This window comes from Alosa pseudoharengus, unplaced genomic scaffold, assembly GCF_046254945.1.
Source record: "Alosa pseudoharengus isolate Yale_2024_CS ecotype anadromous, Long Island Sound unplaced genomic scaffold, YU_APseudo_1.1 YU_APseudo_1.1_scf_2, whole genome shotgun sequence".
NCBI classification, from domain to species: Eukaryota; Metazoa; Chordata; class Actinopteri; order Clupeiformes; family Clupeidae; genus Alosa; species Alosa pseudoharengus.
Genome location: NW_027468663.1, coordinates 25660432 through 25681315, shown reverse-complemented (window position 1 = coordinate 25681315; position 20884 = coordinate 25660432). Strand labels below are relative to the sequence as shown.

Genomic DNA, 20884 nt, shown 5'->3' with positions numbered 1-20884 from the left:
TTATTGCTGAACGAACTATCCATGAAGTTGAATAAGTTTTTAGCATGTTCTAGTTGGAATAATAGGCTAATGTTATACAGTATTATTTGATGCAGTTTTCCGTGATATTTTAGAGGAGGCTGAGCTTCCCCTGTAGTCTTAGATGAATAACCTCTGGTCACAAATAAGGAGTGGAATCTCTGAGGGGGAGACTGGGGTTGGATGCGGGTGGTGCAAGTCTCCTGGCCTCCACTAGGGGCCGACATTCACCAGATGTCCCCCCAGAGCCTAACACCCTGTGCCCCATCTGAGCTGTCACTGAGGTCTGAGTTAGGTGGTGGTGGGGGTTTATTGGCCCCCCACTCCACAAGTACAGGACGTACAGGGACACTAGAGACCAGCCAGATATACAAGTTATCCTCTCTAAAGTGGGAGTGACCAATGGGTGGAGAGAGAGAGAGAGACAGAAGGAGAGGAAGAGAGAGAGAAGAGAGAGCAAGAAGAGGAGGTGGCCAAGGTTGCCAGTATTAGCTGTCCTCTTTCAAAGGGATTCCCAACGCTGATGATTCGACCTCAGCAAGTACCTGACCTCAGCACACCCTCCCCTCTCTCCTCATCCCTTCTGCACCCGCACCCCTCCGTCCTGGGCTGCGGTCACCGCTGACCCTCGCTCCTCGCTGCCCACATCTGTGTCCAACGCTGTGCTGGTGCTTGTTCTCAGCCCTGTGGAATAATTGGCAGTTTCACACCAGGCAAGGCTCGTTTCAGTTACCAGCCTGTCTGCTAAACGTGCCGTTCAGAGTCGGATCTGAGCTCCAAAAGACTACTCCACACCGTGCTTGCACCCACCCCCCCCCCCCCGCCCGCATTTGTATTGTTTTGATACTTGGAGAGGGAATTATTATGCAGTATCCTTGACAGCCAGCTCGTGTTCCGGATCACTCTGTATCTGCTGTGCAGTTGCATGCATGTCTGGCCAGTGGACAAACTAAGCAAACTCTATCTGGCAGCATCACAGTCACCGCTGTCAGAGCCTTGACATTCTTTGGTATTTGATCGCACCTGAATATTAAAAACGTGGTTCCCAGTCATTCCAGCTGCATAAATAATCTTGACGAATTCCCGCAATGAGAAACATATGGCGAGTGATCTTATCCCATGAATTTGTCCACGGAAATGTTTGATAAAACAGTCTAAAGGGTCAGGCATGAGTGAAGGAGACTATCTGAATAGCCCCAGGGCCTGAGGTCCACTCCCACGCAGCGGGATTGTTCCCTAGAGAGCATGTGCTGGACCAAGACAGGGGTCATAGCATTTCTCACGTTACATGCAGATCAGATTCACCTCTGATTCTTCTGAGTCCCACTCGCCTATAAATATGTAAGGCCAGAGGTGACGCTATGTGCACTCTCTTCTTCCAAACTAGTAGTCATGCTTTGCATGGTCTGTCAGTTAGTATGACTGCACAGGAAATTGTTGGCTAAAAGATAGCCTTGGTGGTGAGAGTGTGTGTGTGTGTGTGTGTGTGTGTGTGTGTGTGTGTGTGTGTGTGCGTGCGCGCATATGTGTTGTGATGTACTGTGCTTTATTGGTCTCTGAAGGGCCTGGCGTGAGAGATGAGACTGTGACAGGACGTTCCCTATTGAAACTAGATGTTCTCTCATTGTATTACCAGGCCCCATGCTGGTATGGCTATAGGATATCTTTACCATTTACCAGCTAGTGTGACATAAGTCGTCAGTAGGTTTCGAGTTCTCACATTGAGGATGAGTCTGTGTGTGTGTGTGTGTGTGTGTGTGTGTGTGTGTGTGTGTGTGTGTATGTATGTGCGTGTGTGTGTGTTTGTGTGTGGACAGCAAAACTTAACTTAACCTATTTATATCTTATTCAGTCACAGATGTTATTTCATTTATGCTACTTATGACTTTGTATGGCCAGATGGAGCAGCGGCACATACTCTGTAGTGCTAGTGCTGGGTCGGAGGCACTGGCATTGGCACTGGCACAGGGGCAGGCACAGGGGCAGGGGCAGGCACATGGGGCAGGGGCAGGCGCAGGGGCAAGAGCAGGGGCAGGCACAGGGGCGGGGGCAGGGGCAGGCACAGGGGCGGGGGCAGGGGCAGGCACAGGGGCAGGGGCAGGCACAGGGGCAGGCACAGAGGCAAGAGCAGGGGCAGGCACAGGGGCAGGGGCGGGGGCAGGGCAGGGCCGGGGGCAGGAGGAGTGGGCAGGGGCAGGAGCAGGGGCAGGAGCATGGGCAGGAGCAGGGGCAGGAGCAGGGGCAGGGGCAGAGGCGGGGGCAGGCACAGCCGGGTGAGGGCAGCCAGACTGGCAGCCAGATGAGCTGTGCAGACATGAAGCACGCGGACACTTCCAGAAGTCCCCTGCAGGCCCGACATAAATAAAATCGTGTTGGCTTACATGTCAAAAGTGATCCTGAGGTGGGAGGGCCGATGATAGCTGTGCTATCCACATGTGATACTGTTGTAGGGGCATGCAGCAGCCAGAACACCATGGCTTCAGTTCCTGGTTGGCACTGTTGGGAGCTAATCCTGAGGTGCTCCAAGGGGGATTTTCCCTGCAGTTAAAGTGTAAACAATAAACTTTTTGATTAGTTGGTCACGGTACGTGTAATTAGTTGGGCACATTGAAAATGTCCATGACATTGTGTATGAATCTGCTTCTTCTACATGGTGCGTTTGGATATGGCACTTAACAGGGAAATTCCATTAACTTAAATCAGAACAATATTAACATTGTTTTTGGTTTTGTTGAAGGCACAGTAGCTGAGGTGATAAAACTGAGTAGTGATTGGATTAACTAACATGGAATATCGATACACTTCATCAGTTTTAAGCTTCAGTGTTCAGTGTAGCAAGCCGTTTATTTTTACTTAACAGTTGCTGGGAAATGCTGAGAAAGCAAGGGAAATTGTGTTGGGCAGATTTAATACTGGAAAGCACACAGCATATTGCAGCCCTTGCCCTACCTTACCCTACCCTAGCCACTCTGGCATCTTGATGTGTTTGATATTCCCCCAGCAGCTGTCCAAGACAGGCCAGGGGATTCTGGGATTGCTATGTGCAGTTGAAATGTCAGGAGGCCTGCAGTCGGCAGGTGGTATTTATACGGCAACAGTGGTACGGCCTGGGGGATAGGCGTGGGGGTGGGGGGTGTAGCTGCAGAGGCCGGGGGTGACGGAGTTTAGCGCTCCGCCATTGCTCAGCGTAAATTCTGCTGCACCTTCATCCTGTCACATAAAACGCATTTAAGCTTTCGCTAGCTGCGCTGCTATGCAGTCTGGTAAGTATCAATACAGACGCGTCATACGGACCAGTTCTAAGTCAAGAGATAAGAAGACTCTGCACTGCACCACCTGTGTCCTGACACTAGATGGCAGTGTAAACTTAATTTGGCAACTCGAGTTTCTTGAAATTATATTTGTGATGACCACTATTACAAGTACTATTAGACTATTACTATGTGAAACCCACTAGACGTAACTGAGCGAGCTTGTGGGAGAAGCCGGTGCAGTGCAGAAGTTTGTCAGGGCTTGCCGACACTTGATTGCGTGGCGTTGTGAGTGAGTTGTCCTCAGCGCCTGCCCTCAGCCCGCCCAGCCTGCTCGCTCCCTGCCAACATTCTTAAGGAGCAGGTGCCTGCCGCTCCTCTTATCTGGTTTCGTCTTCGAGTTGCCACTCCGACATCGAGTCTGAAAAGAAGCAGAAGAATTTGGCCACGTCGACGTCGAATGTATTGGTTGATAGCTGATACAGCAGCAGAAGATATCACTGCGTTAACACTTAGGTCACACTCTGGTGCCTGCATGTAAAGATATTCATCTTAATTCTTGTGCCACCAAAAAGAGATCTTGCCTGTTTGTCTTGGTCCCAGCAGTCCCCTTGTTTTTGGGTCGCTAGTCCAAGACCAAGGACTAATAGAGGTTCACCTCAGCTGCTGAGGTGAACATGTTGGCTATATTCAGATGACTGCGCTGTGTTAGCAGGTTCTGTGATAAGGTAGTGGGGGGTGAAAAGAACAAAGAGATGTCTGGCAAACTGTCAACATTCCTTCCGTGTCCGTGCCTCAAGAGAGCAGTGTGAGCGCTCAGTCTTTCCCAGCATGCTCAGCAACATGCTATACATAAACCCAAGCTCTGAGGAGAACACCGCACATGTCCATCGTTGTCCATGGAAATAAAAAAACATGGGAAATAATCCTAAATCCGGGAGCATTCAGGCCTGAGTTGGACATGGACAACGTTGAGAAGAGAAAGCTATTGCACTTAAAGCATGTGTCAATGAGTGGATCATCGCCTGACAGGCTACAAGCCTGTCCGGTTAGGGGTTGATATATTTATACATTGTTTGGGGAGAATCCTCCATTCCTTTCCTGGTATAATGATGTAAAACCACTGACTAAAGAGTGTGTATGTGAAAGTGCCCTGCCCAGCTCACCGCCAGTGTCCTTTCTGGACCCAGTGGTCTCACTTCTCCTCTTGAGCAGTCCCACCCTAGTCCCATATCAGGCCTGTGTGTAAACAAACTCCTGATGGCACCAAGTTGCTCTTCATCTGTGTACATGCAGTGTCTAACTTTGGCTGTTCCAATGGTCGCTGAAGTGTGTGTGTGTGTGTGAGGACTGGGGAGGGGGGGACTTCCTCTCCCACAATGCACTTTATATACTCACAAATACTCAAAGACATTTGACACGTTGCCCCTCTCCCAGTACACACAGACACATGCAAACACACACACACACACACACACACACACACACACACACACACACACGTGGTCCCCCTGTTGGTCCGGACAGCCTAAGAGAGAGCGAGAGAGGGGGCAGAAACGCGTCCCTTCCGCAATCCCTAGACCCCCAGCCTGGGTCATGTTTCGCCGCGCACGGAGCCATTGCTCGCCTCGGAAGCGAGAGACTAAGCCGTGCAAATCCGACCAGAGCGACTGAAGCCCTGAGTGCATTTTAATGCGCTTGCATCCGTGCGTGCTGGCGTGCGTGTGTGTGTGTTTGTGTGTGCGTTAGAGCAGTGCACTGTGAGCGTGCGCACACCTGTCTGCCTGTGTGAGTGTGTTCGCGTTTCTTTTTCTTTTTTTCTTCTCTTTCCTGGAACCCCTCCTTGTGTGGGAGGCCTTTGAAGTGGCCGAGGCGGCCGGCCCTGACAGGGCACCATGCTCCAGCTCTCCGATGACTACACGCGCGGGCAGCACGCTGGGAAGCCCTCCTTTCTGACCGAGCCCTGCAGCTTGCTCTCCTGGACAGAGCCCCCTTACGAGTGGAGTTTAGTGAGCGTGAGTGTTTGTCGGCGTGTGTGCGACCGCACGTGTGCATGAGCACAAGGAGAGACAGAGAGGAGGAGAGAGAGAGAGAGAGAGAGAGAGTGAGGAAGTGAGAGAAAGAGAGAGAGATAGAGAGAGAGTAAGAGAGAGAAAGAGGCTGATTGTCCACTGAAGGTACCAGAGGAGGTCAGATCTCTCGGTACTGGCTGGGGAAGTCACTGAGGACCCTACGAGTGGCGGGTTCTCGTTTTTTTTGCCATCTCTCTTTACGGTCAAGGCCTCTTTACTGAGGCCTGTTTTTTTTTTCTTTCTTTCTTGTGATTTTTTTCTAAACAAAAAAAAAAAACAAGCAAAGCCTTGTGTGGACGTTTGGTGTCGTGTGTGGAGGCCCTGTCCTCTTAAACATGATGATTAAAGAGACCTCTCTGAGGCTGGATCCTGACTTGAGAGGGGAGCTGGCCTTCCTGGCCAGGGGCTGTGACTTTGTGCTCCCATCGCGCTTCAAGAAGAGGCTCAAGTCCTTCCAGCAAGCAGCACAGGTCAGTAGAGAGCTCGGAGCCCGCACCGGCAAACGCCGCTTTGAGTCTAGCACTGCCGCTAACTCCCACATGCCAGGGAAGACAAGCTATTTGTGGACAGATACCAACATGCCTATTAATAGAGCTGGAAGGTGGTGGTTGGGGGTTGTGGTTGGGGGTGTGTGGGTGGAGGAGTATAGTGTCAAAGTGAATGTTGGGTATAGGAGCATGGGAAGGGGGGGGGGGTGCGTGGTGGGGGGGGGGGGGGGGGTGAGGATTGTGGGTGAATGCAGGAGCAAGCATTCGGTCACAGCTGTTGGGCACTTTTTATGTTGGCTTGATTCCTCATGCCCTGTTACTCACTGGGGCAACGTTGTAAAAATGTAGTGTTGGAAAGTCGTACGTACATGCATCATCAGAGTGGATGTATTCTGGGTCCATAGGCTGTTTGAATTGCGGAGCGTACGGCATCATGTCATCTCGGAGAACAAAAATGAATGCAACAAGTGGGTGTGATTGTCAGTCAAACATGCAGTAAATGTGAACTCATGTGAGTTACTGGGTAGAACACATGGGAACCTGTGCTCATTTGCTGCACACACACATTACCGTCACTGGAACTGCAACTACATGATCTACCAGTGTTTCTCAAAGTGTGGTCCGGGGACCACTGGTGGTCCGCAAGCTATTCCAAGTGGTCCGCGAGCAGACATGATAAAAAATAATATAGACAAGTTGTTTGCAATATTGAACCAACTTGTATGTAAATCCAAACAGTTCTCAACACTGTAAGATATGGCAGTTTAAATCATATGAATCCTCTGACACGATAAGCAAAGACAATAAGCAAGGTGGTTCAGTGAGTAGGCCTTTGTGTAGGCTAATATACTGTTGAAGTAGGTCTAATCTTTTTTTTTAGCTAGGTGGTCCGTGCGTTTCTTTTTTATTGGTTAAGTGGTCCTTCGTCAGAAAAAGTTTGAGAAACACTGCTCTACCATGTTGAACTCCCAACAGTGACAACCAGGAACTGAGCCCATGGTGTTCTGGCCGCTCAGTGGACACATAGATTTCAGGTGGCCGTGCTCATGCAGCAGTGCTTAGGCATCAGCGTCACATACTCACCTGTCACTGAGCAGCTGTAGTTACCCTGCAGATGATGTGTGTGTGTGTGTGTGTGTGTGTGTGTGTGTTTGTGTGTGTCTGTGTGTGTGTGTGTGTGTGGCCACACTGCTAGCCAATGGAAACAGCAGCACAGGTGCAGAGTGCAAAGTTTCTCAAGTTCATGTGGTGGACACTTCATAGAAAGGCAGAGAGAAAGAAAGTCAAAGAGGAGAGAGAAAGAATCAAACAAGCAAAGAAAGAAAGAAAGAAAGAAAGAAAGAAAGAAAGAAAGAAAGGCTTTATATCCATTGAAGCTGCTTTGTATCTGTCATATCAATGAGAGATGTCCATGTGACCACATATATATATATATATATATATAAATATATATATGTTCCTGGATAATCGATAATCTTCAGAAGGGGGTGTAGCATGTGTTTGTGTGTGTGTGTGTGTGAGAGTGTGTTTTGGGAAGGGGGTATTTTTAGGGGTCCAGAGAAGAGTGTAGTGGGTAGTGGGGTCTCTCATGTTGTGCTGAGGAGCTCTTGTCATCACGTCAGCAGGACAGCTAGTGTGTCCGGCGCTGGTAATCCGGGCCGGCCCGGTTCCTGTGAGGTGTGCTGGGAGGATCGGATAGCCCAGCTAAGCCCGGCTTAGCCCGACCTTGTGCTCCCACATCACTGTAGGTGTCTTGTAAAATTCACACAAAGCTCAGTGGCGTGATGAATCAGTGGGATTGAGTGTCTTTGTCACACCTCTGACAGGAGGCCTGTCACAGTGATGCTGAGGAGAGAGGTGAGCTCATCCCGTCAACTGACCGCCGAGTCCATTTTTTCACCTCAGAATGATGACCGATTTGTATTTTTTTTTTTTTTTTTTTAAGTTCAGTTTTGCACCTGACTATGGCCTGCTAGACAGATACTGGCAGAGTCCTTCTACACAGTGGTGGTCAGAAATGTGTGGGTTTGGTTACCGGTCGAGTAAGATAAGCTGTTTTGCGCCCTGGCTGCTTTGAGCTGGAACATGTGTGGCACTCCGTCCATCCCTCAAATGTGGGCTGCTTCAGACTTTGGCACCTTTGAAATGGAATCCTGTCCCCTTACAGAGTCCAGCGTTAACGCAACGTTATTGACTCACTCAGAAACAATGCCCAAGTGTTGTTGCTACACTTAATTACACTTGCATGGGTTTATTGAGCTACACCTGAATGGGGCATCCTACACTGAAAACACCAAATGAAAATGAGTGAATGAATGAAGAGCTAGCTGGATCTGGTTTGTGCTATAAAGGTGCAATAAGACTTTAAGAAGTGGAGGTGAGTGCCAACAAAACAATGCTTCATTCTCTCTCTCTCTCACTCTCTCTCTTTATCTCTCTCTCTCTCTCTCTCTCTCTCTCCCTCTCCCTCCATCCAGGTACAGAATAGCAAACCAGAGAAGAAACCTGGCACTCCTCCACCATCTCCAGCTCAGGCCCCCTCCTCGCCGACCCCACGACCCCTCACGCCACCACCCCCTGCCAACTACGTGGTGGTCGCTCCCCCTCCCATCTCCATAAACATTCCACGCTTCTATTTCCCCAAAGGCATCCCCAACTGCCCTGCCAACTATGACGAGGCCATTGGCAAAATCGAGAGTGCCTTCACCGAGTTCGAAGAAGAGAAAGCGGACATTTATGAGATGGGCAAGATCGCTAAGGTACAGTACGCACTCAGGAGATCACACCTGCTCTCTGTTATGTGGAGACAGATCTAGATATGGGTGACAAGGGCATCATGTCAAGGACGCACGTGGCACAAACTAAATTGGAATGGTGACATTGGCATGAGGGATGTGTGTGTGTGTGTGTGTGTGTATGTGTGTGTGTGTGTGTGTGTGTGTGTGTGTGTGTGTGTGTGGGTTGACCTGAGGAATCCCCAATGGAGATCAGAGGTGGGGGAGTCTATCAAATAGCTCACCACTAGCTAAAAGTAAAATCGATCATGAAATGCTAACAAATCATTAATAATACTATTATTACAGTTTGACAGACATATAGAGTTGTGTTGTTATTTCTGGTTTGTCCAAAGTCATCACACAATTCATGTTTAAGGGTTGGAGATGTTGAGGGTGGGTTCACCTATGGAATGGGCCAGCATGTTTCTCGTTAGTCAACAGAAAAATAAACCTGATGCAGTCACAAATGACCACAATTATTTTGAAACTAACTGACCAAAATGGAAGATATTATTAAGAAAATAGAACATTTGCTTATGCAGCTGCTTTACGTGGCAAACTGTTGTCATCGTGGACCATCAGGCTAGTGAAGATAAAGGGAAAATGATATTATTATTATTATTATTATTATTATTATTATTGTTATTTTCCCTTGGAGATGCACAGCAGGGCCTGTGGACCAGGTCCATTGTAGGAGTGTCCACTGCACAATGGTGGTGTCCAGCAGTCTGTCGGCCACTCTGCTTTTGTCTTCATTTGATCTGTTGATGCGGCGTATGCCTGACCAACCCTCCCTCTCCTTCCTGCAGGCCTGTGGCTGCCCTCTGTACTGGAAAGCGGCCATGTTCAACGGCGCCGGTGGGGAGAGAACTGGCTTTGTCTCCGTCCACTCCTTTATCGCCATGTGGAGGAAGTAAGCAGCCCTCCTGCACACGTGCACATAGGAACCTGCACACATGCACATAGGAACCTGCACATGTGCACATAGGAACCTGCACACATGCAGATAGGAACCTGCACACATGCACATACACAGGAACGTGCACACATGCATAGTTATACAATGTGGAGGAAGTAAGAAGCCATCCTGCACATGCACATAGGAACCTGCACACATGCATAGTTATACAAGCACATAGACATGCAACAACATGTACAAGCAGGACTCCTAGTTTCCCTGTTTGACACAGTGAGTTTTCTCCTCATAAAGTCGACTGAAATATTTCTTTCTCATTTAAAGGCTGCTGCACAACTGCCATGATGATGCATCAAAGTTTATTTACTTGCTAGCCAAACCAGGCTGCAGCTACCTGGAGCAGGAAGACATGATCCCATTACTACAGGTGAGATCCTCCATGCCTTCCCCTGGAAGCCTCTGTTTGCATTCATATATGCACTAATGAGCATAAGGAGCTCGCAAAGGGCCATGGGACATTTTATTTGTTTTTGAGTTGGACATTTCTTTGTAGAGCTCATTTTGCGTTCCCCTTTGCAATATTTTTACGTTCCTTTGCAATAGTTTTGCATTTCCCTCGCAATTCTTTTGATTTTTCGAGGGAATGCAAAACTATTATGCGGGAATGCAAAACTTTGCGATGGCACGCAATAGAAGCTCGTAAAAAAATATAATAATTTCCACCTGGATAAAAATGCATTCCCACCATGATCCTCTGTGGTCTCCATAGCATACCATATATATGGAGGAGTTTACATTTACTAAGAGGCAAACATAACTCACTGTACGGTGTTTTTATCTTTCAGGATATAGTGGACACCCATCCAGGGCTGACCTTTCTGAAAGATGCGCCCGAGTTCCACTCTCGCTACATTACAACAGTAAGTCTCAAACTCACACCTCACCCTGGAGCGGTCTAGTTTTCCTGTCAAAGCTGTCACAGAACCATTGAGTATGAGTCCTTCCATACACTAAATCCTCATGGATGCCCATGATATTCCCATAGCACTGACTGAAGAGTTTATTGCTATGCTGAGCACCTCTATGCGTGGTATTGTAGGACTACCTGGGGGCAGACACCAAGGCATCCTTCCTCTGCTGGTCCATCAATGATACCACTAACACTTCATATGACTTGGCTGGTGTTATATTGCTGCTGAACCATTACACACTCTATTTGTGAGTGTAGACTGACATAGACTGACAAGTTGCATTTGGCACCAGCGGTGCTGTATGGCCATCTTATTTTGAGGAATGTGTGGACACCTGACAGTGCATGCTTGTGCATGTAGTGCATTTCCATTCTGACAGCAAGGCAGAGCTCTCTTGTCAAAATAAAACTAATGGAGCATGTTTTTCATGACTCTTAGGGGAACTAAACTTTAACTTGTTTTAAAAATATGGAATACAGCTGTGCATTTTGCAATTTGTTTTGTAAAATGTATAACAATAGCTCAAATTTATTACAAACTCCTCAAAACAAACTTTTGACCGAGAAGCGAACTTTTCCCAGAGAAGCGTATTAAATCATGATCATCAGATTCCATTTACTATCTTACTAACCTCTGTTACCGTATCGCCAAAAATGTTTGTGTTCCTTGTTCATTTCCTTGTTGACCTCAGCAGTTTATCAGTTCATGTTGTGCAAACTATGGCATTGCTGTAGACTTGAGGTAAAATGTCTAATCATCTGTAGCTGCATTAATGCAGCAAGCAGAGTCTGTTCTGTGCATGTAGCTTTAGAGCTCACAATGGAACCGGTTAATTCTCGCCTATCCACCTCTCTGTCTGCCTGTCTGTCTGTCTGTCTGTCTGTCTGTCTGTCTGTCTCTTTGGAGGGGCAGCTGCAACATGTGCTAGGGAGGAGTAAGAGGGGCAGGGAGGGGGAGGGTGTTGGTGGGGGGGGGCTGTGGGGGGGGTTGGGGGGTGGCCATTGGCTGGGCTGAAAGGGGGATGGCGTCAGCTTGCCCTGACATCACGGAAACACTGATACACAGCGTAGCGGCCGCAGCCCCGCGGGCCCTATACACGCCCTTATTTAGACGCTTCCTCTCTCCCGGCATTACTTACACCCCTGATGGGCGGCCCTGGTGGGGGGGGGGCTGCAGTGGAGGTCTACCAGGAAACGCACGCTAATCTGCCCCAGCTCTGTGAAACCAAACCTCGGGGGGTAGAGAGTTGGGGGTGGGGGGGCTATTGTCATCATCAGCTAGCCTTCAGCTGGTCCCCCTGATGGTCACATCAGCCTCATGGAAAGTAAGCGAGCCACAGATGATTGATCATGTGCACCCAGAGTAATGAAGCACTAATGGCCGGTGGAGAGAAGGCTCACCTCAGGCTCAAGAGCTCAGCTGACTGACCTTGTGTCAGCTTTACCCCCCATGCTTGTTCACCATGGAGGCAGTTTACATTATGTTCATATCACGTCACCAAAGGTTGTCTAGTGAAGATGTACGACCACTCCTGATCTTACCTCAATAGGACTGACCAAGGTGACCCGTGAGGTCATGGAGAGGCCCCTAAAGAATTAGGGAGGAGGCCTTGATTCACTGCTTCTCAACCTTCGTAACAGCATTGAACTTGTGCCTAACTTCCTTGTGTGTGTGTGTGTGTGTGTGTGTGTGTGTGTGTGTGTGTGTGTGTGTGTGTGTGTGTGTGTGTGTGTGTGTGTGTGTGTGTGTGTGTTCAGGTGATACAGCGGATATTCTACACAGTGAACCGCTCCTGGACGGGCCGCATCTCCATGATGGAGCTGAGGAGGAGTAACTTCCTGCAGGTGAGCCGTGATCAGATTCAGCCCTGTCCTTCGCCCATAAGTGCCCCAGACGACAGTCTTCACATGCGTTTCTGACAGGGCTTTCAACATCTACCTTGATAAATCAATGTTGTAGTGTATCAGTTAGCCATTTAGACATTGCTTTATAATTGTGACTATGTTAGCATACTGTAGCTTGTAATTTTGTAGATCTTGACGTGTTTGCTAGACCTCTCCAGAAACCCACTTAAGAGCAACAGTCCAATCACCTGCCTGCATATTCATTCATGTGGTGGTCCTAGAAGTGAAAATGTAGCTTGAAGTGCTTAAGATTTCTCAATGTCTTTGTGGTTAGACCCTTGGCCTTTTGGAGGAGGAGGACGACATAAACCAGATCACAGACTACTTCTCCTATGAACACTTTTATGTCATCTACTGTAAATTCTGGGAGCTGGACACTGACCATGACCTCTTCATTGACCCCAAGGACTTGGCCAGATACAATGACCATGGTAAGTGGAGAGAGGGCCCATGTGATCATCTCAGGATGCCTCCACACACATCCGTTTTAAGTACGTTTTAAGTACGCAAAGCCAACATTTTGAAAATGCCGCCGCCAGTGTTCTTCAAATCGTTGAGTTTTGAGGAGTTTGAAGACACTGGAGTAGTAGGTGGACGAGAGGCACAAACCAAACAAAAATAGTGAGGTTGCAGCCTCAGATACTGGACTAGAATAGTGAGGTTGCAGCCTCAGATACTGGACTAGAATAGTGAGGATGCAGCCTCAGATACTGGGCTGGAATAGTGAGGTTGCAGCCTCAGATACTGGGCTGGAATAGTGAGGATGCAGCCTCAGATACTGGGCTGGAATAGTGAGGTTGCAGCCTCAGATACTGGGCTGGAATAGTGAGGTTGCAGCCTCAGATACTGGGCTGGAATAGTGAGGTTGCAGCCTCAGATACTGGGCTGGAATAGTGAGGTTGCAGCCTCAGATACTGGACTGTACGGATCTGTCCCTGTTCAAAGGCTTTAATGATGCGGTGCATATGCAGCGGTCTGAGCCTGCTCTAACGTCATGTCCGATGTTCCTTTTCCCCAGCCTCATCAAACAGAATCATTGAGCGGCTCTTCTCTGGAGCGGTCACAAGGTGAGGGACCACCCATCATGGTAGAAATCACATCAGATATCTGAGTGCTCTCGGGCTCTGGCAATAAGCTGCATGGAGAGTTCACCTCCAGTGGCTTCACCTCTCTGAGCCCTCATGTGTCTGTGTTGTGAAGTCCGTGTTTTCCCATCTGAAACTGTTTTTTTCCGGCCTGTCTCCGCAGAGGGAACTCCGTGCAGAGGGAAGGGCGCATGAGCTACGCCGAGTTTGTCTGGTTCCTCATCTCAGAAGAAGACAAGAAAAATGCAACCAGGTAAGACCATGAGTGTCTCGGTAAGACCACAAGTGTCTCGGTAAGACCACAAGTGTCTAGGTAAGACCACAAGTGTCCAGCGTTAATCTCTTAGCTCTTTTGCTCTTCCACTCTTCTACAAGCCAAACTTTTTGATAAGAGAGAAAAGTGTGGGCCATAGTCCTCTACAGATATGAGATTGATAAGATGCTGATGTGCATCGCCTTTTTTCACTCAAGGGGTTAGGGGAACTTAATCAACAACGTGGAGAGTCCCTTCTCCTGTACCCAGTATTTTATAACACTACAGTAAATTGTATCAAAATAATTTAATTAATTTATGAAACAGGAAGCATAAAACTTCAGGATGGGGAAAGGTCAAAATAACAAACGAACCTAACTAAGCAAGTACAGGAGAAAGTAGTGAAAGAGAAATAGAATGGGGCCCAATCTCCCTACAAAACTTTCAAAGTTGTGTTATGGCTTTTTACAAAAATAGGAAAATACAATATAGAATGAGTTAGCTTACTGAGTCAGCCTTTGGCCAAAGGGGCTGATGAAATGTGATGAAATGTGCGGTCCTGCTACCCCTCGCCATGTGTAACTGATTTTGTACTTGTGTCCCTGGCTCAGCGTTGAGTACTGGTTCCGCTGCATGGACGTCGACGGGGACGGCGTGCTGTCCATGTACGAGCTGGAGTACTTCTATGAGGAGCAGTGCGAGCGCATGGAGGGCATGGGCATCGAGCCGCTGCCCTTCCACGATCTCCTGTGCCAGATGCTGGACCTGGTCAAGCCAGAGTGCCAAGGTGGGACTCCTGTCTCTCTGTCTGTCTGTCTGTCTGTCTGTCTGTCTCTCTCTCTCTGTCTGTCTATCTTTCTGTCTGTCAATCTATCAATTTTACTTTCTGTGTCTCATGCATTCCTCTTATGCTTATAATATGTGTGTGTGTGTGTGTGTGTGTGTGTGTGTGTGTGTGTGTGTGTGTGTGTGTGTGTGTGTGTTTGTTTGAACATAGGTAAAATAACGTTACGTGACCTCAAGCGCTGCAGGATGGCACACATATTCTTCGACACTTTCTTCAACCTGGAGAAGTATCTCGACCACGAGCAGAGAGATCCATTTGCAGTGCAAAAGGTGGGGGATTGGTCACTTTCCCATTCATTCATTCATTTCCCATTTTTTATTCATTCATTCATTCATTCATCGACATCCACATTTATTCATGATTCTAACCATATAATAGTTTGTTTTCTTTGCTTCTGTTAGACTCTTTTAAATGTTTGGATGAATCATGAACTTTGTGTGTGTGTGCGCTGTGCCTCTCAGGATCTGGACAGTGACAGCCCAGAGCCGTCTGACTGGGATAAGTATGCTGCGGAGGAGTATGAGATCCTGGTTGCCGAGGAGACGGCCAACGAGCAGCTCCAAGATGGGTAAGCTAGTAGCCCCCGACAGCCATCCCATCATGACTGACTTAGCGCATGTCACACCGTTAGCAACTAGCTTCACCACTAGGGGTAACAGTGATGGGAATCTATGCAAAGTTACCTAAATGAAATATGGGCTCAAATCATTTTGACAACTTTGAACTCTCACACCGTAATTGTGTAAATAAGGCATTTAGGAAGGGTATTTAAGCATTTTCTAATGATCACCATTGCAAGCTAAATATTACACTTTTCTCTTTACGATGTTGCTTAATAGTTGCTGCTCTGTGGTTTATATTGGTAAATTAATCAAACATGTATAATTAAATTTATACACGTGGGAGAATGACTGGTCCATTCATTGTTTTTCAAAAAGAAGCGCGCAGGAGGCATGATGTTTAATAACGCACACCTGCAGCTTCCTGCACACTCGCTAGTCTGTTCCATTGTGTGTTTTCCAAATGCTAAGAAAAAGCCTTGCCTCGTCTCTGAAGGATTTAACTCGGAAGAGCTCGTTCTACCAAGCATGAATCCTTGACTTTGAGAAACAGCCAGTGACAGTCACAGCCATCCCATCGTGGTTGACTTAGTACATGTCACACCGTTAGCAACTAGCTTCACCACTAGGGTAACAGTGACAGTCACAGCCATTCACATTTGAAGTGTTTGGAAAGAAATTCTCAAGGTGTATTTGACTGTGTAGAAAATGACCCCTCACATAAACACGTAGTGCTGACAATCAAGTAGCGGTGGCCCTACTGTAGATCTAGACATTGACTTGGAAATATAAACCGATGATCATAAAGCAAAACTTGTGTGTAAGAGAAAGCCTTAGCCATGTGAAGTGACCCAGTACTGTTTCGTGACTCTAGTGGTCAATGCAGTATGTGCTTGGCCCCACTCTCACAATGGCAGTGTCCATGCAGCAATTCAGCCTCTCCTCTCGCTAATCTGGGTAGGGACAGCTGTCAGGACTGGCTTGGTCTCAGGGGGGCTTCTTTCCACACCATGTTTAAATTTAATAATGAGGACCCAACACAGAAATGTTTAAATGTGATAATGATGACCAAATGCAGAAATGTTTAAATGTGATAATCAGGACCCAATACAGAAATGTTTAAATGTGATAATGATGACCCAATACAGAAATGTTTAAATGTGATAATGATGACCCAATACAGAAATGTTTAAATGTGATAATCAGGACCCAATACAGAAATGTTTAAATGTGATAATCAGGACCCAATACAGAAATGTTTAAATGTGATAATCAGGACCCAATACAGAAATGTTTAAATGTGATAATCAGGACCCAATACAGAAATGTTTAAATTGAATAATGAGGACCCAATACAGAAATGTTTCTTCTGCCTCCCCCTCCCCAGGTCTTTTGAGGACGACTATGAATCTGATGACCTCACAGTCCCTTCAGAAATTGGGAATAAAATGGACAAGCTGGTCATATCTGACCTCTCTGCATAAGCTCCCGGGCATTGTGGCCTGTTCTCAACTGTAGGACGACAAAGAAGATAAATATTCAGAGAAAGACAGAGAGGGAGAGGGGCTTATCAGTCCACATCCTCTCTACTACTGAAAGGGAAAATTGCCTTTTTCTGCATTTAAACAATGAACTTTTGAGTATATGTGTTTGTACAGCTGTGTGTGTGTGTGTGTGTGTGTGTGTGTGTGTGTGTGTGTGTGTGTGTGTGTGTGCGCAAGAGAGAAAATATGTGAGGGTGTATGGGGGTTCAGGAGAGCTGATGTCTAAACCAAAAGGCTTTCTGTTATGTGCAATATGTCTTAACATGTAGAGCGAATCACATTTTCCACTTCTGCAGTGAAATGGTCATTTTCTGAGCCCCACTCCCCAACCCCCCAAAACTACAAACTGCCAGCAGATGTTGTCCATCCATTTCAAGACCCATTTTGTGGGAAAAATGACCGTAAACTGGCCTTTGAAGTATGAGGACATCAGCTACCACATGTTACAAAGGAGCGAGAGGAAGGTGGACATACTCTTGTGTGCTTTGTGTTGTGCCCATCGTTGCTGCAAAGAAGCTCGACTCAACTCGACTCCCAAACTGTAACTAAATCGATCTACGTACGGTATTCTTTCAGTGTTTCAGGGTTTGAGATGGTGTAGCTTCTGCTATACTGAAAGACTGTGATAGCACACAGAAACTGGCCTTTTCTTTTCTATGTCATGTTGGACACCTTTCCTGTGAACAATCAATGTGATTTTATGAGTGAATTGTGCCTCCCTGTGGTCAAATGTAATACTGCACAGAAACAGCACATGGATTATATTGGCAATGGGGAATAGTAGTAGTCTGTGAGTTGTGGTGACTTACAGTGCATATGGGAGAAGGCCTGTGAGAAATAACAGGTCTAAGATCTAAACATTTCCTCATGCAGCAGTTTATCTGTATCTAGCATACAATTTCACATGTAGACTGGGGGCTTAGTCCAGACAATCTTGAAACAATATTTACTGTTTCAAACTCCCACTCCAAGCATTTGCAGGAGTTAATATTGCCGTCAACCAGAACTCCATGTTCAGCCAAGAATCCTTCTTAAAATATGAGCAAGGCTGGTCATGTAGTCACGGGGCTTCAGAGGACTTACAGTATATTGCAATATTAATTAAGTTTTTGTTCAAAATTGTCTTGCTGGATATATTTATAGCTTCAGAATATGACCGGGATTCCTTCAGAAATTGTACAATGTCTAAAATGTTAGGCTGATTTATTATTCATTTTCTTTTTTTGACGATGGCTGTGCCTTATCTCACATCATTCACGTCCTGCACAGTCACAGACAGTCACACATCGCATCACATGTCATCACACATCACATCACATCACATCACATCAAATTTATTTATATTGCGCATTTCATACACAGGGGTCATTCAAGGTGCTTTACATAAACAAAATGTTGCGTTCCGTTGCGTTACATGTCTGTGGTAGTGGTCCCCCAGATGTCATGCCTAAGAGGGACGCTAAGGCAGCCGGGGACTCAAGGCTGCCAACATGATCTAATGACTGATGTCCCCCAACATCACCAGAGGTTCCACCTCGTCCTCTGTCTCCGCCTTTTCTCTGTGGATGGCTGATGTGACTCCTCCAGTCCTGTACTGAAAGACACCCAGCACGCTCTCTCAGTGCTGCCCCCAGTGGACAGTGTTAGTGCCCACACTTGTGTGTTTCTGTAATTAGTGTAATATATTTATATATGCTAAAAGTGCATAGTTTTGCAAGCCATTGTCATGTGTGACAGCTAGCTGCCTGTGTACTGTAGTTGAATTATTTTTCTGACCCTATAGTAGGACATTTATTTTATATAGCCTCTGTAAATGTCTGTTTTATTTGTCTTGTTTCTCCCATGTGTTCAACTCAGCCACTGAGTGGCAAAGCATTTTTAAATTATGATATGTCTGTGATTGCCAGTGTTATCTTATGTGCAGTAAGCTGAATCTGTGTGTCATTTTGTTATTTTATTTTTGAGGGAATTTTGTATAAATTCATTACAAGATGACAATCAACTGGATATAATTTTATCTTAGCAATGTGTTTGTAGCTCTCCTTTATAGTCTGCGGGTCTATCTGAGCAATACAAACTGCTATATCAATCAGGCTAATTAGTACAACTAAAAAAACACTGCCAAAATCAAAACTTGAAATTGAAGTTGGAACCCATGGTCACATTCATTACTCTATGCAAAATTGCACCCTGTATAAAGACCTTGCAGCTACGGAATCTGTTTTGAGAAACTCTTGAGTGTAATCCTTTTTCTTTTTGATTTTTTTTTATCTTTTCCACTTTTTCTTTTATCTCTTTGTATGCCTTGCTTGCATAGGTGAGGAGTGATGAGTAGCTGCATTTCCTGAAGTGCTCTAATCAATTGGCTCTTGTATTAGCATGACTTTATTTCTCTCTCTCTCTCTCTCTCTCTCTCCTTCCCCTCTACCTTCCTTCATCCTTTGTTTTATTTTCTTTTTGCCTTTTTGAAATTATTAAATTAAATAAAGATATGTAAGAATTAGCCACTTGCACTTTGTATATCTTTTAACCTTGAATATTTGTGCATTTGAAACGATTTTACGCTCCTATAGTAATCAAGTCAAGTCACTTTTATTTATATAGTGCATTTTTGTATGCACAGAGTGCAACCCAAAGTGCTCCACACACAAGACATTGACACACAAGACAAGAGATGCCAGAGGGACGATGACGGAGCGGCGTAGCCGCAAGCGCACCCATGACACCAAGACAAACATTAACAAATAATACAAAGTTAAAAATAAAATAAATAATTAGAATTAAAAAGTGGACTGGACTAGTACTGGACGGAGCAGCATGACTTGCCCACGCACCCATGACCCAGCACACTTATTTAAAATAATTAGGCTATAACAAATAATAATACAATGTTAAAATAGGAAATTAAAATCACAGTAAAGCAAAACCAGATGCAGAATTGATTTGAAGATTTGTCTAGAGAAGAAATAAAGAAATGATTACTGCACATTTGTCACGTGTTCCACACTTCTCTGCTCTCCTGAAGAAAATACCAAACCCTGGTTTTGGCAGCAGGCCAACATAGATGTAGTTATATAGCTATAGTTACAGTATTTTGTAGACGCTTTTGTCCAGAGCGATAGATGAGCAGCCATAGAAGTGTGGTGAGGGATACTCATGTCCCAGGTCATAATGCAGGCCCATGCCAGAGGGAGGGGGTGGGGGGGGTGGGCATGAAGTAGGTCAGTATTACCTGGGCGGGGACCCGTTCTCCTGAAGGACCCCCACGCGGGCAGTCCTGAGAAGGGGTCTCTGCTCTGGCCAGCTGACTCCGAGAAAAAGCCCTTTTGAGGTGTTTTACCTCTACTGACACCCATGTGTCAGCAAACAGAGAGGACCCGAGCTATTCATCTCAACATTGACACAGCTATGGAGCTGTGAGTGTGTGTCACTCGGACAGGGTGTATGTGTGTGTGTGTGTGTGTGTGTGTGAAAGTATGTGTTGCTGTGTGTAAAAGTATGTGTAATGACAACGGTTGCCGTGGTTGTGCTTTATAGTAGTAACTTCAATTGCCGATGCCAGAAGTCAGTATTGCACTCGGAGTCCTAGGACCATTTCTGCCATGGTGGTCTGTCAAGTAAGTGGATGCCAGCTAGGTTTTGGAATTACCAGCGTTCTGTCTGGCATACTGGCCTTCTTTCCCATGGGTACCTACAATCCCTGGTATCTTGGCTGGAGCACCAAGATCGCTGCCCCTGTGTGGGTTGGAGTTTTGGTAGGTACATCAATTACACTCAATACAGCAATACAGCAAACTAATCAGGACCAAGACAAGCAATGTAGTTTGTATTGTTTATGTATCAGTTTACTGTGTAATTGCATGGTATTATAATGAATAAAATAAAATAATATAGAAAATCTTTCACAGGCAATCGTGGCTGGGTCTTGTACATTGATGGCTTGTAGAGACCACACACGGAAATCACTGGTAAATATCAGCACTTATAGGGTTTTATAAAACCCTTGGCTCCTATCAAGGAACATTTTATAATAGAATTTGTATTACCTTATTTATAGCTATAGACAAAATTCTGTCTGGCAGTTACATGCATACCTGCTTCTCATAGCTTCAATAACTTTAGATAAACTTGTCTGATCATTTATACCATTTCCTCTGAAACCAGACGAGGGAAGCATGGCAGCAAGTCCTTTTTGTCT

General features: G+C 46.2%; 2 protein-coding genes across 4 annotated transcripts in view; both read left to right on the top strand.

Moving 5' to 3' along the window:
* ppp2r3a (protein phosphatase 2, regulatory subunit B'', alpha) overlaps window positions 1–19189 on the top strand; it is a 77271-nt gene extending 58082 nt beyond the window's left edge. For 2 of the 3 annotated variants that reach the window (XM_076294302.1, XM_076294303.1), the window contains exons 4-15: window positions 8307–8588; window positions 9416–9519; window positions 9847–9949; window positions 10368–10442; window positions 12251–12337; window positions 12672–12828; window positions 13416–13464; window positions 13646–13735; window positions 14347–14522; window positions 14733–14851; window positions 15044–15150; window positions 16530–19189. In XM_076294302.1, coding sequence (XP_076150417.1) covers window positions 8307–8588; window positions 9416–9519; window positions 9847–9949; window positions 10368–10442; window positions 12251–12337; window positions 12672–12828; window positions 13416–13464; window positions 13646–13735; window positions 14347–14522; window positions 14733–14851; window positions 15044–15150; window positions 16530–16626 — 1446 coding nt within the window. In that variant the 3' untranslated portion in view covers window positions 16627–19189. Of the gene's footprint in view, window positions 1–5219; window positions 5812–8306; window positions 8589–9415; window positions 9520–9846; window positions 9950–10367; window positions 10443–12250; window positions 12338–12671; window positions 12829–13415; window positions 13465–13645; window positions 13736–14346; window positions 14523–14732; window positions 14852–15043; window positions 15151–16529 lie in introns of those variants that run through there. The other variant, XM_076294304.1, reaches the window with a different exon arrangement.
* A 1099-nt stretch (window positions 19190–20288) lies between these two features.
* LOC143133426 (transmembrane protein 212-like) overlaps window positions 20289–20884 on the top strand; it is a 1751-nt gene continuing 1155 nt past the window's right edge. Inside the window, exon 1 of the mRNA XM_076293191.1 lies at window positions 20289–20441. Within this exon, the coding sequence (XP_076149306.1) occupies window positions 20289–20441 (153 nt within the window). The remainder of the gene's footprint in view (window positions 20442–20884) is intronic.